General features: G+C 38.9%; 1 protein-coding gene across 2 annotated transcripts in view; it reads right to left on the reverse strand.

The window, feature by feature from the left end:
- The window catches only part of BMP6 (bone morphogenetic protein 6), a 174,721-nt gene that overhangs the window by 41,456 nt on the left and 118,189 nt on the right, over positions 1 to 15,076 (reverse strand). For both annotated transcript variants that reach the window (XM_084619683.1, XM_084619682.1), the window contains exon 2: positions 11,888 to 12,080. In XM_084619683.1, the coding sequence (XP_084475809.1) occupies positions 11,888 to 12,080 (193 nt within the window). The remainder of the gene's footprint in view (positions 1 to 11,887; positions 12,081 to 15,076) is intronic.

Below are 15,076 nucleotides of genomic sequence, written 5' to 3' on the forward strand. Positions count from 1 at the left end.
AAAAAGAGCGGGGTTGGGAGGGAGCTAAAGAAGTTTCCTTCAGATTTTGGAGGGAAAGATAATTAGCTACAGGACTGAACATTTATCTGCTAAATTCACCCCAGAACAATTTTGACTTTTAAACCACTTTAAACACACACTCACACCCACCCACCCTCCCCTTCCACTCAGGAGTAAATATATGCACACTATATACAAATCTGACCTTAGCTTGAGACAGATTGACGTTAGCTTTGCCATTTGTTTTGAACAAGCCAATTCCAATCCAGTTGGGGACAGTTATTTTCTAAACTATAAACACTGCTTGCAAATCAATTTTCCCTTTAGATTAGAAACTCAGACAGCATTTGTATAAATATCCTGTTGCAAAGAGAAAGACTTTACTACCACTAACTGACAGCTAAAAATAATGAGAGTTTTAACCCTTAACGGAATGATGTTCTGTTGCAGAAGAACACACTATATAAATGGGAGAAATGAAGGACATACCCCACCCCGATTTTATCATGTGGGAGGAATCTTTCTACGCACATCAAGTTACCATATTTCATTCTTGATATGAATGAAATTGTTTAATAAATGTTGACCATTAAAGCACCATATCCTTCTTTTGATCTTCAGCTTAAGCCATTGCTTCATTTTTTTTTAAATAGATTAGCTGTTTGGACAGTGTAGGAGGATTCTGAGGTCTGTACTAACAGGATATTTACACTTGAAAACATAATAATCATCCCAACCAAGGGTTGACATCTTTGATCAACCACAAACCCCCTCAGTGCTCCCACTCCTGACCCAACACCTCACCAAGAGAAAGCAAGAACGTTTCTGAGCAAAAAATATACATAATGGTGTGTTTCTAGAAATAAATCTGTTTCTTCCCTTCACTTTTCATGTCTCTCTTAAATGAGTAACCCACTTCCAAATAGCATTGGAACTCAAATTCCCTCTTCTGCTTCCACAAACTCAGCATTCTATATATATTTGGAACACAAATGTAAATAGGGTTGAATTCCTCTCTGTTCTGCCTCAGCATCATAAAAGGCTGCATTACTACAGTCTGCCGTATTTTATGAAGGAGAATGTCTCCCCTATTTATAATGAAGCTGGTCACAAGCACTTGAAAGTCAGTGAGACTTGTAACCTCTACATTCTTTTGGTGCTTTTGACAATCTCTCTTATTTTGTGTATTTAAAAAATGTACACGCTGGTGCTGAAATAACCCAGGGACAGAGAATAACCTCTCAGAATATGTCTGCACTCCAATCACAGGATGTAATTGTAGCTTAAGTAGACATACCTGAGCTAGCTTTAATCTAGCTAGCTTGGGTGGCAGAGCTGTGAAGCCTTAGCACAATGGACTTCAGAGCAGGCTAACCACTGAAGTCCTGAGGATTCTGGGCAGGCTTGTACAGACAGCACGGAAGCCCATGCTGATGACGCTTCAATGCTACTGATAGCTGAGCTAGCTAGAATCTAGATTATAGCTAGCTCAGGTATGTCTACATGAGCTGCAGTCACATACTATGATTGCAGCATAGACATAACCTCAGTCTTTGAAAACTTAAAGGCTGAAAAGAAGCAGAAGCTGATAGATGCATTGTTTTATAAAATGTTTCATTTCCACCTCCTAACCTCAGACTAGCCCACAATTTGTTTCAAACTTTTAGACTGCTACATTCAAAATAAGTCCAAAGATACTTCAAATCTGTTTTACAAGACTGTTTTTTACACAATCACAAAATCTGTATAACTGTTCAAAGGGGATGCTTAAGGTAGGTCAAATTTCTGGCCAAACTTAAGTTTCATTAATCTTTCCTCAATGTTCTGCTGAAGACATCAGTGGTTTTTGAAATGAAAAAAATTAGTCTGTAACAATGATTTGATTTAAATCAGAAATTCAACAACTAAGCACTGTTTTTAACCATACAAAGGACAGGAAGGGGAACCACCACATTGCTGACACTATTGAGTCAGTATTAAAATGTTTTCTTTTTAAAAAAGAAAATATGCTTCGATCATACTGCCCTGAATGACTGCCTCAATGTCTCCAGGTGCCATGAGTATCATTTTTACTTTTTGATTGCTTTAAATAAAGACAATGTGAAATCGTTCCATAATGATTTTATGTTATTTTAAGAACTGATATGATAATTCACTTCCTTTTTGTTGCTTTCTCAGTACATGCCGAAATACAGAATTATAGAGCATTCATCTATGAGAATTTCAGTGCAAGGTATATATATTGTAACATCTGTAAGCTTGTCTTCAGCCTTCTCTACAATGGCAAAAATAGGACCCATTATTCAATACCAGTACAGTTCCATCAATAGTAAACAACAGAGTACAGAGTACAGACAGGGCTCAAGAGTAGGGTATTTCTGTTTTTTTTAAACCCCTATGTCATCTAACTCCACTCGGGAAGGGTTATTAGCACTGCCGTAAGGTCCTAATAAGCGAAACCTCTATGAAGTCAGTCAGTGGGGTGTTTTTTTTTTCTCCTTAAGAAGAGCTGAATAAGAGTTTTTATTACATGCTTCTGAACCAATGGACACCTTCCCCTTCCCTGCCCCCTACCCCCACCCCACAGCATCCAGTGGCTTATTCTTTTTCCTGGTAACTTCAGGGACACCTTTTTGGAGTGATGCACTTATTTTTGTCCCCTTCCCAGGTCTCTTCCCTGCAGTTTCCCCTTTTCTGTTTCTTGAGACACTCAATATTCTAATCTGTTTCATTCATTAATGGAGGCTTCATCTCCCCAAATTCATGTATTCATGGATTCTCCCTCCCGGTACAGTCATGATTTTTCTTGCTCAAAGACACACAGAGCTTTTCACATTTCAGTGACTTGTTCAAATCCAACGCAGATCAGTAATCACCAAGAATTATCATTGTGACGTTGTACCCCATAATGCTTTCCAGAAATATGTTTATGCGTGTAAATATGACATGACTGGAATATGTTTTATGCTAGATATGCCATGTAACATATTTCTGCAAAGGTTATGATCTACTGGATATATTCATCCTATTTACATGCATGTATCATTTTTGTATTCAAAGTTATGAGTATTGGCTATGTACTTGTTTGATTTTAGGTAGCTTCAGTGAAGAAGTTGGTCAGCTTCTTGAGAAAAGACTATTCTCAGTAACGACAGGTTTCAGAGTAACAGCCGTGTTAGTCTGTATTCGCAAAAAGAAAAGGAGTACTTGTGGCACCTTAGAGACTAACCAATTTATTAGAGCATAAGCTTTCGTGAGCTACAGCTCACTTCATCAGATGCATATCATGGAAACTGCAGCAGACTTTATATATACACAGAGAATATGAAACAATACCTCCTCCCACCCCACTGTCCTGCTGGTAATAGCTTATCTAAAGTGATCATCAGGTGAGCCATTTCCAGCACAAATCCAGGTTTTCTCACCCTCCACCCCCCCACACAAATTCACTCTCCTGCTGGTGATAGCCCATCCAAAGTGACAACTCTTTACACAATGTGCATGACAATCAAGTTGGGCTATTTCCTGCACAAATCCAGGTTTTCTCACATCCCCCCCACCCCCATACATACACAAACTCACTCTCCTGCTGGTAATAGCTCATCCAAACTGACCACTCTTCAAGTTTAAATCCAAGTTAAACCAGAACATCTGGGGGGGGGGGTAGGAAAAAACAAGAGGAAACAGGCTACCTTGCATAATGACTTAGCCACTCCCAGTCTCTATTTAAGCCTAAATTAATAGTATCCAATTTGCAAATGAATTCCAATTCAGCAGTTTCTCGCTGGAGTCTGGATTTGAAGTTTTTTTGTTTTAAGATAGCGACCTTCATGTCTGTGATTGCGTGACCAGAGAGATTGAAGTGTTCTCCGACTGGTTTATGAATGTTATAATTCTTGACATCTGATTTGTGTCTATTTATTCTTTTACGTAGAGACTGTCCAGTTTGACCAATGTACATGGCAGAGGGGCATTGCTGGCACATGATGGCATATAGCACATTGGTGGATTCTCAGTAAGTGCCCAGTCAAGAAACACTTAAGATAACAATGACCTTTAAGAGACACCAATCCACATCTGAGCTTTCCTGGGAATGTGGCAGCGGCTGGTAAAGTTCTGAGTCATGCATGGACATGTGACTTGCCCATGTGACTCCAAAACTCCATCTTGCAGTTGGATTCTGCATAGGAGAGGAGAACGGGTTTCCACCCACAAGAGAAGTCTATTTAAGCCCCTGAAAACTCCTCTATTTTGTCTTCATCTGGCTCAAGAGATAGCCTCTCCACCCCCAAAGAGATGCCTGAAAGAAAGAAACTGGAACAAAGGACAGTAACTATAGGGGTGTGAGTAATTGCTGGACCCAGACTAGAAGGAGGCTAGCCTGTCAAAGAAGCTTATTGGAACATCTCTGAGGGTGAGATTAACCTGCATTTAGTTTCCTACTATATTAGGCATAGACTTGTGTGTTTTATTTTATTTTGCTTGGTAATTCACTTTGTTCTGTCTGTTATTACTTGGAACCACTTAAATCCTACTTTTTATACTTAATAAAATCATTTTTATTTATTAATTTACCCAAAGTATGTATTAATACTGGGGGGGTGGGGGAGGAACAGCTGTGCATATCTCTCTATCAGTGTTATAGAGGGCAAATAATTTATGAGTTTACCCTTTATAAGCTTTATACAGGGTAAAACAGATTTATTTGGAGTTTGGACCCCATTGGGAGTTAGGTATCTGAGTGCTGGAGACAGGAGCACTTCTTAAGCTATTTTCAGTTAAGCCTGCAGCTTGTGGGGGACGTGGTTCAGACCTGGGTCTGTGTTTGTAGCAGGCTAGCGTGTCTGGCACAACCAGGCAGGGCACTGAAGTCCCAAGCTGGCAGGGAAAACAGGAAAACAGTGCTGAGAGGTAGTCTCAGCCCATCAGGTGGCAATTCCCAAGGGGGTTTCTGTGATCCACCCGTCACAATCATCACTCAAAGGTGTTTCATCAGCCTATAGAAATGAATTGTTCCTTTTCCTAGCAGATTTGTGTCTGCATCTTAAAAGCACCGTTAAACTGGCACCCTTGTTGGCAATCTCAAGAGGAAAGATCAATGACTGAATGGACATCTTATCTCAGATCTGAAGGTGAATCTTCCTGATCAGGGTTGAGGAATAATATCTGGCAGCAGAGCAGTATCCTGTGCTGTATCTGTTTTAGATGGATAGATAACTACTGTTCTGTCAATCCACCGCCTTGCACACAATTCACTTTTGTTCACCCCAAATCCAGCTAGAATTTCCCCATACTTCTCTTCAATTTAGCTGCATTAAAGATCAGTGGCTAGAATTCAGGATGTCTACAGACTCTTCTTCATTTAGTACAATGTCATCAAATGTCAGCAAATATCAGGTCCTTATTCAAGCCATTAGTCTAAAGGAAGCAAAAGACAGCTGTTCTTTTTTGGCTTATAAGTCAGCTGCTGGAACTCAATGCAGGTCTTACGAACGTTTTGTTGGCTCCTTTAAAAAAAAAAACTATTGCTTTTTTGCTTTTGAGCCATAAAACACTGTTCCCAATAGGCAAAAAAAACCAATATATTCCAAATGAATCACTAAAGCAAAACTTTAGCCACAACTTCCGCAGAAGTATTTTCATCACAAGGAAAAGAAAATAAGCGGACTAATGATCAAAGGATAAAAAGTTATTCAAACCAAGTGTGTTTCAAACTTCACGTAGGGCATCCAAAGAGACTTCAAGGCAAGAAGATGGGATGTGTTTAAGTGTGGACTTTCCTAGGTACAGATGTTGGCAAGCACCTGTAAACAAGTACCTAGTGTTTCCCTTTAAGAGAAGCAAGGGACAACAAGGGTACACATTACACTAACCTGGTCACACATTAGGCAACCACACCCTACAGTGTCAAAAATGTAAATAGAAGCTAAAGTTGCAGAGTGGTCAGAAGCTTGTGTTTCTTGCAAAATAGTATCTATTTTTTAAAAAATGAAAAAATCCACAACTACTTAAGCTAAGAGTAGAAGAAATAAAGTTTTCTCTCTAATGACGCTGAGAATATATGGGCCTAATTTTGCCCTTGTCATCAGAAGCCCAATCTGTGTAGACAAGTCCTGGGCATGCATCCAAAGTGCATGTTTCTTTAGCTAGAACCCCCCTCCGCACCCCAACATAAACACACACACATATAAAAATAAATAAATTCCCTAAGGGAACAGATGAGTAAGGGATTAGTAAAGAGCTATGGAGATCTGCGTCACCAGTTCAAATCTAGCTCATGTTAACAGTGACTGAAAATTGCTGTCTGTTTGGCCTAGATGAAACTTCTTTAGGATTCTCAGTTCAGATTCTAGCATGCACCTCACTACAGGCACCCTTGTCGGCAGTATCAACAGGAAAACACAACTGAATGGAGAGACTTGAATTACTTTCTTGAGGTGATCACTCCAATTCCGAGTTGAGGTGCTGCTGGCTTCAGGGTACCAGTTCTGTGACTAAACAGAGGGCTGCAGTATCCAGGACAGTCAATCTTGCATGAGTACTAAATGCCCAATAAAAAGGTACATTTATCTCCCAACTCAACAGTGCAACTTATGTTCATTAATATATTATTTGAAATACAGATATGGCTTGTCAACAACATCATATACAGAATTACTAACAACTACTTTGAAACAAAGACTTCACCAACCTCTAAGAAATGGGAGTATTAATTGCTATGGGCCATATCAGAGTCCCATTTCTCTTCACCCATTTTTAAGTTATAATACTTTACTCAATTCACTGTACTATAATGTTACATACAAACAAAAGTTACCAATGCCCTGTAGGGGAAGGAATGTCAGACCTGCTGAAATATGCATTACTATGGCTTGCTCTAGGGACTGGTGCACAGAAACTATATTGAAGGCCTAAAACTACATTAGTTAACAGAGATTCTTCTTCAGCTCCAGTGATGGAAACATGTATTTGTGGAAAAGTCTTGGGATTTGGTCTTTAAGTCTGTGTGGTCACAATGAACAGAACAGCTGACAACTATAAAGTCTACACACACGTCCATATCAGCTCATATATACTTCTAGCTAGCAAACATGAGATTTCAGCAGACCACAACTTAGAAAACCCAACATTATTCCCTTCCAACATATCAAAATCCTCACTGATATTATGCATCCAATTATTTCACTCCTTTTCTACAAATGCCACTCCTCTTAGCTTCAGTTAGTGAATGGTTGCTTGGTCTTCACAACACTTATTCAGCTAAGGCATGGCCCCAAAAATGACATCAATGGAAAGTCTGAGAAAGAAACATCACAAAACATCACCACCTTGCAAACCATCATAAGGAAAAGAAAATATTTCCTTTTAATGCTATAGTTTGCTGCATCTTCTCATTTCTTTTATTATAGGAATAGCATCATTAGCCAATAAATTGCTTGTGTGGCTCAGATTTACTCTGACATTTAACTGACCATTAATTTCATTTTTGTCTTGATGCTTCCCTGACATGAATGTTATTCCTTAAATATATCAAATTGTTTCATATTTCTTATAATTTTTGTGCCACAGGTTCTATCTTCCCTGTCTTTGCCCTCCACATCTTATTTGACACCAGTGGCCTACCAGCTGTCACCGTACTGATTGCAAATGTTGCTGAGTATCAACATGCAGCAAAGTCCAGGGCTTTCTCATAGGCAGTAGATTGTCTATATCACTATATTTTGAATGTCCGTTTGTCTATTAGATTCCAGTTATACAGTAGTCAAAGCCTCATATAGAAAGGAGAGCCTATGGCCTGATACAAAGCCCAATGAAGTTAATGGAAAGACTACTATTGATTTCAAAGGGCATTGCATCAGGCTTATATATATATATATATATATATATTATGGTCATATTTGAGGCCCCAAATAATAAGAATACACTTATATAGCAGGAGACAAAAGCCCATAGGTAAGTCCAAAACATTGAGACCTAGGTGTAGGGTCAGAATCTGGGGCCAACATGGACAATCACGGCAGGAGCAAAGGAGAGACAAGAGGAAATACAGATGGGAAATCTAATGATCATAGATGTCTGTATACTAATGTAAGGAGTATGGGGAATAAACAGGAAGAATAAGAAATACTAGTGAGTAATCACAATTACATCAAACTGGTACCACAGAAACTTGGTGGGATCATTAACATGACTGGAATACTGGTATAGAAGGGTATAGCTTATTCAGGAAGGACAGGCAAGGGAAAAAAGTGAGGAGGTGTTGCCTTGTATATCAAAGATGTATATACTTGCACTGTGGTTGAGATAGATGTGGGAGGAAGACCTGTTGAAAGTCTCTTGGTAAGAATAAAAGGGTTAAAAACAAAGTTTATATTATGGTAGGGGGTCCAATATAGACCGCCTAACCGGGAAGAAGAGGTGGATGAGTCTTTTTTTTAAGCAATTAAAAAAAAATCATCCAAAACACAGGACTTGGTAGTGATGGGAGACTTCAACTACCTACACATCTTTTGGGAACATACTACAACAAGGCACAGATTATCCAGAAGTCCATGGGATGTATTGGAGACAACTTTTTATTGCAGAAGGTGAAGAAAGAGACGAGGGGAGTGGCTGTTCTAGATTTGATTCTGACAAACAGGTAGGAACTAGTGGAGAATTTGAAGGTGGAAGGCAGTTTGGATTAAAATGTTCATGAAATGATGCGTTCATGATTCTACAGAATGGTAGGAGGGAAACAGCAAAATAAAGACAATGAACTTCAAGAAGGCAGATTTTAGCAAACTCAGAGAATTGGTAGGTAATATTTCATGGGAAGCAAGTCTAAGGGAAAAAAGAGTTCAGGAGAGTTGGCAGTTTTTTAAAAAAGAAACATTATTAAGGGCACAAAAGCAAACTATCCTAATGCATAGGAAAGATAGGAAGTATGGAAACTAGGACAAATTATGAAGGATGAATAAAAAACCCAAAACCCCACACCACAAGCATGTAGGGACAAAATTAGAAAGGCCAAGGCAAAAAACAAGATTAAACTAGCTAGGGACACACAGGGTAACAAGAAAACATTTTAAAAATACACTAGAAGCAAGGAGAAGACCAAGAACAAGGTAGTTTCCATTACTCAATGGAGGAGGAAGAGACAATAATAGAAAATGCAGCAATGGCCAAAGCGTTAAATGCCTTTTTTGTTACTGTTAACTTATTTTGTGAAAACTCTGATTGGATGATTAACATAGTGAACTTCGGTATAAATGGGGTAGGATCTGAGGGTAAAATAGGTAAAGAACAAGTTAAGAATTACTCACAAGCTAAATGTCTTCAAGTTGGCAGGGTCTGATGAAATACAACCTAGAATACTTAAGGAACTGGCTGAAGAGATCTCTTAGCCATTATTGATTATCTTTGCGAATTCCTGGAGGACAGGAAAGTTACCCAAGGATTGGAAAAAAGGGCAAATATAGCACCTATCTATAAAAACGGGAATAAGGACAACCCAGATTGTAAGCTTAACTTCAGTACCCAGTAATATAATGGAGCAAAAAATAAATTTGTAAACATCTAGAAGAAAATAAGGTCATAAACAACAGTAAACATGGATTGTCAAGAACAAATCATGTCAAACCAACCTAATATTCTCTTCTGACAAGGGAGAAAACCTTGTGGGTAGGGGGAGAAGCAGGTGATGTGATATATCTCAATTTTAGACAGTGTCAAAAGCCTTACTCTCATGAGCTTCTCATAAACAAACTAAAGTAATACAGCCTACAGAAATTTACTATCAGATGGGTGCACAACTGTTTGGAAAACCGTACTCGGTAGTTATCATAGGTTCACAATCGAGCTGGAAGGGCACATTGATTGGCGTCCCACAGGGATCTGTCCTGGGTCCAGGTCTATTAAATATCTTCATAAATGATTTGGATAATGGTATAGAGAGTTCACTTGTAAAGTTTGTGGATGATATCAAGCAGGGACGGGTTGCAAGTACTTTGGACAACATGATTAGAATTCAAAATGGTCTTGACAGCCCAGAAAAATGGTCTGAAATAAATAGGGTGAAATTCAATAAGGACAAATGCAAAGTACTACAAATAGGCAGGAATAATCAACTGCACAAATACAAAATGGGAAATGACTGCCTAGAAAGGAGTACTGCTGAAAAGGATCTGGGGGTTACAGTGGATCACAAACTAAATATGAGTCAACAATGTAAATGCAAAAACAAGTGAACATCATTCTGGGATATATTAGCTGAAGTGCTGTAAGCAATACATGAGAAGTAATTTTTCCACTCAGCACTGATAAGGCATCAGCTGGAGTATTGTGTCCAGTTATGGGGACTACACTTTTGGAAAAATATGGACAAACTCGAAAGTCCAGAGGAGAGCAACAAAAACATGATTAAAGGTCTAGAAAACATGACCTACAAGGAAAGACAGAAAAAATTGGGTTTCTTTAGTTTGGAGATGAGAAGATTGACATAACAGGGGGACGTAATAGTCTTCAAGTAAACAAAAGGTTGTTATAAAGAGTAGGGTGATAAATTGTTCTCCTTAAACACTAAGGACAGGATAAGGCACAATGGCCTTAAATTCCAGCAAGGGAGATCTAGGCTAGACATTAGGAAAAGCTTCCTAGCTGTGCCGATAGTTACGCACTGGAACAAATTACCTAGGGAGGTTGTGGTATCACCGTCACTGGGGAGGGGAAGGAGGAAGGAGTTAAGAACAAGTTACACAAATACCTGTCAGGGATGATCTAGCTCAGTGATACGCAGACCGATGTTCAGGAGCCACGAATGGCTCTTTAATGTGTCTCCTGTGACTCCTTACAGCCCATGATATTAAAATATTGTGTGATTTAATTATTAACCCATCCAAGTTAGTAAAAGAATCCTGATTGGTCAATATGTTATTAACCAATTGTAATTGATAAAATAATAATACTTGGTCAGTCATTTTGTTGTGAGAATTTAGATTAGATACATAGATGCTCAATTAGACAATAAATGAAACAATGAATGTGGCTCTTTTGGATAATGTTGATGGCTAATTTGGCTCCTGAACCACAGATGTCTGAGTATCACTGGTCTAGATAATTCTTAGACCTGCCTCTCTGCAGGGGGCTGTACTAGATGACCTATTGAGGTCCTTTCCAGTCCTACATTTCTATGATTCTGTGATTATATTATCAACTAACCTTTAACAGAGGGATTTCCTGGAGAAAATAGCCTACATAGTTTTCCAAGTGCATTGAATTTGATCTTCCTGTATAACTAAAGCATTTTTTTCAACCTATCAAGATATAAAGTTCAGCTCCTGTAATTCTGGGGCTGTCTTCTTCTCCTTCTCATTTTCCTTGGTGTAACTCCCCTAAAGTCAATCAAGTTACTGTACTTCTGATTTACAAAGGTGCAACTCGAAGGAGAATCAGGACTACAATGCTTAGCAATGTTTCTGTAGCAGTTTTACTCTAAATTTCCAGGATAAGCTCTATTACATATCCATTTAGTATCTATTTGAAATGGAACATACCCATTTTAGTGTGCATGAATAATGTTAGCAATGCAGAATCTTTAGTCTAAAACTACATGGCTTCACCCTAGACTCTTGTCTCACTTTAAGTCAACAAAATCATATTCCCCAAATGACATTCTGGACTAAGTTACTGCTGAGTTTCTTCAGTCCACATCCATTTTATATTTTATAAAGTCTACTTCCTAATAAATGAAACTTGAACAGTAACAACCTCTATTAACCTGGGCAAAAAATATTCTAAGTGATTTCTGCACCTTCCGAATATTCCCACCTCCTTAAAAAAAGAGTCCTCCACCCCAGGCTTCACAGTTGCCGTAGTTAGTGAAAAAGAGTGACCGTCCCTTATTTACCTGTTCTGATGCTCTTGCAGAACTTGATAGATGCTGATAAGAAAGGTTTGATTTTTAAAACTCCCCACGACACAGTCCTTGTAGATTCGGAATTCCGCAGCAGTAACCGCCTCCCCCTCTGGGATCTGGGACAAGTTAAACTTGAACTCTTTGTGGTGTCGCTGGTGAGGTGTGAACTCCTTGTCATATTCAACTACAACATTACCAAAACAAAACAAAACACAACAGATTGTGACAAACTGAAATTAACAAGAGTTTTCTCACATTCTGTCATTTCACAGCTCTTTACAATATTCATTAAGCTCCATGTTAGCCTAAGAGGAAATTACTTTCATTATTTTCTCCATTCTGACGATGGGGCTATTGAAGCATAGAGAGGGACAGATACAATTAAGTGAGCCCAGTAAGTCAGTGGCTGACCCACAAACACATCCCAGATCTCCTGACACCCAGGTTTATGCTTTAGGCTTCCAATCAAAATAAAATAATATTTGTATGACATTATGTCCAGGGTTAAAGTTAACCAAAACCACCAAGTTCCTCTTCCCTTTGTGGAAGCTTGCTTTAGCTTGAGAACTGCAAGCCAGTGGCCTCGGTTTTATGATGCTCATAAATAGGTATGAGATATGTATGGTAAGTGAGACCCAAATCAGGCCACCTGCATTTATTTAAAGAGGTTTGCACCTTAGGATTTGCATTTTCTTCTCCAGAGGTTTTTCTTTAATTTCTCTTCCCTTGTATACCTTCATTGTGCCTTGTTTGGGTTTTAACTTAATCCACTGTCATTTTGTCTTTGTTCCCTGGATTTTAATTTTATAATAATTTGTTTTAAAATATTTATAAATTACAAAGAATTAAAAAAAATCCAGTAAAGTTGCTCTCACCAATGGAGCTGAAACAGGAATTGTGTCGGTAATAAATAAATCAACATTATGTTATCAATGTGAACATGTAATTATGGATCAGTGGTGAGGGGAGGATTTTCCTTTTAAATCAGCCTGATGCTTTTTCTCCTTAACATGCCAACTTGCTCCTGCTCAGGAAGACAGACCATACCATTCCCACCACCCCATCTTCCATCATCTTCAGATTACTTCCTACCTACGTTGGAATTTATATGGCCTTTACAACAACATTTGAGTGCCTCAAAATGTGCATTAAATTATCCTCACATTATCCTCCAGAGTTAGGAGAGATGCCCATTTTACAGATGGGAAGCTGAGGCAGAGAAGATTAAATGACTTGTCCAAGGACACAGGAAATCTGTGGCAGAGTGGGGAATTGAGCCCAGATCTCCTGTGTCTCAGTCTAGTGACTTTACCTCAAGCCCACTAAGAAAAGAAAAGCCACCCCGGTGTTCTCATTACACACAGTTAATGGATAGACACTCCTCAGCCTTTCATTTCTGTCTATTTACCCCCTCCACCTCCAACTCCAATCTTGGCTTCCTCTCTGTCCTCTCCCTATTACTAATTTGCAGTTGGAAGCTGTTCTTTCATTTGTGGTGCCGTATCTAGCTGGAACTTTACTGTGGTTCCCTTCAAGATATTTAGTCATTTCCTTCTCTTTGAAGCTTCCCTGGAAATCTTTTCACCTACAACTAACTGTGTGCAGTGCACTTTGTTGTACTATGCACTAAGGATGCTTTATAAAAGTTACGGCATAAATAGGTGAATTTGCAAACTGTGGTCATAGATAAAGGACTATTAATTTTGGCACCTCTACATCATTAAATATTGGCTTGATCAGTTTAGAATTTACACAAATGAGAGTACAGGCTATTGAGTCTAAGACAATGGTTTTCAACCTTTTTACATTTGCAGACCCCTGAAAATTTTCAAATGAAGGTGTGGACCCCTTTGGAAATCTTAAGACAGTCTGTGGACCACCCAGGGGTCCACTGGCCACACGTTGAAAACCACTGGTCTAAGAGCTTTCAGAAAGAGGGCTGGGTTGCCCATTGTATTCCTTTATCAATTTTACAAGTAGTGGTATCATTCCCTTCTAATGCTTCAGAATACATTTGTTCAATGTACTGTATCCTTCCGGTCTTCTTTATTGGCAGGTGTTATTTTTAACCAAAAGTTTCATTACACTATAGGTAGGAATTTTTATTTGAGATTGCAATTGCTGTATTTTACTGATGGTCCATGTTGCCACAAAGCATCCCATCTAAAATCAGCTTTCAAGGTGGAATGATATAAGAGATTGAAATTCACCAGTATTAGTAGGCCTTTATTTATTTTGTATGTACTCTGTAAAAGGGGCTGGAATATCTAGTTATTTCTAAGAGCGTTGCATCTATTTTCATCCACTGAAGAAAGTGTAACTGAGCATACTTTTCTAAACACTATGTTGGCATATTTCATAAGCAAGAAGAGTCCAAGCAATAAAAAGGCAAGGGTTAAGATTAAAGAGACAGAGACCAACTTCTGAACATCTGCTACAAGATATGCAGATATATATAGCGATTGGTGATGGAACGATCTGAATCAGCTATTGGGAGGGATGGGATGGGGAAGAATGAAACAATAATTCTTGTCTAGGAACTTATTAGACCTGCATGTCTCATTTAGCATGTAGCTTCTATACCTCTACAGGTTCCCAGATTCTACCAGTGCAACAGATCTGGGCTCTACTCCCCACTCTGTCTACTACACTTGTCACATAGTGTGGGACTGAATCAACATTGTGCTAAACAATGCAGTGTGGGGGGAAAAAACTACATAGAAAGGTCCCTTTTTCCAAGATTTGTTGCAGAAGATGAGGTTGGACGAGCAAAGGTAGATGGAGAAAAGAATGGTATGGAAATACGAAGAAGGAATGGGAAGAAAACTAACAGGACAAGGAAGAGCCCCAGGAAAGGATGCTGAGGGAAATGAGAGAGAACAGGAGAACAAGAAGGAGACAGAAAGACTTAAATCAGAAAAGGAGAGAGACAGACAAGAAACAAATGAAGGAAACATTCCATGTCTCTTGCTAGTCACAGACAGGAAGCCCTGCCTCAAGATCTGACTCAGCATCAGTAAGCGTAGGAGCACAATGAAAGTGCTGTCCCACCCGACAAGTGGTAGGAACACACCAAATATGAAGGGGGTCATTTTTTTCCCATTAAAATATCTCCAGATTTCAATTTGGAGAAGTGGTATGGTACTGAAGTACCTCCTCTCCACCTCAGTCCAAAATGTG

Source organism: Lepidochelys olivacea, assembly GCF_965140295.1.
Source record: "Lepidochelys olivacea isolate rLepOli2 genome assembly, chromosome: 2".
In the NCBI taxonomy this organism is placed as follows: Eukaryota; Metazoa; Chordata; order Testudines; family Cheloniidae; genus Lepidochelys; species Lepidochelys olivacea.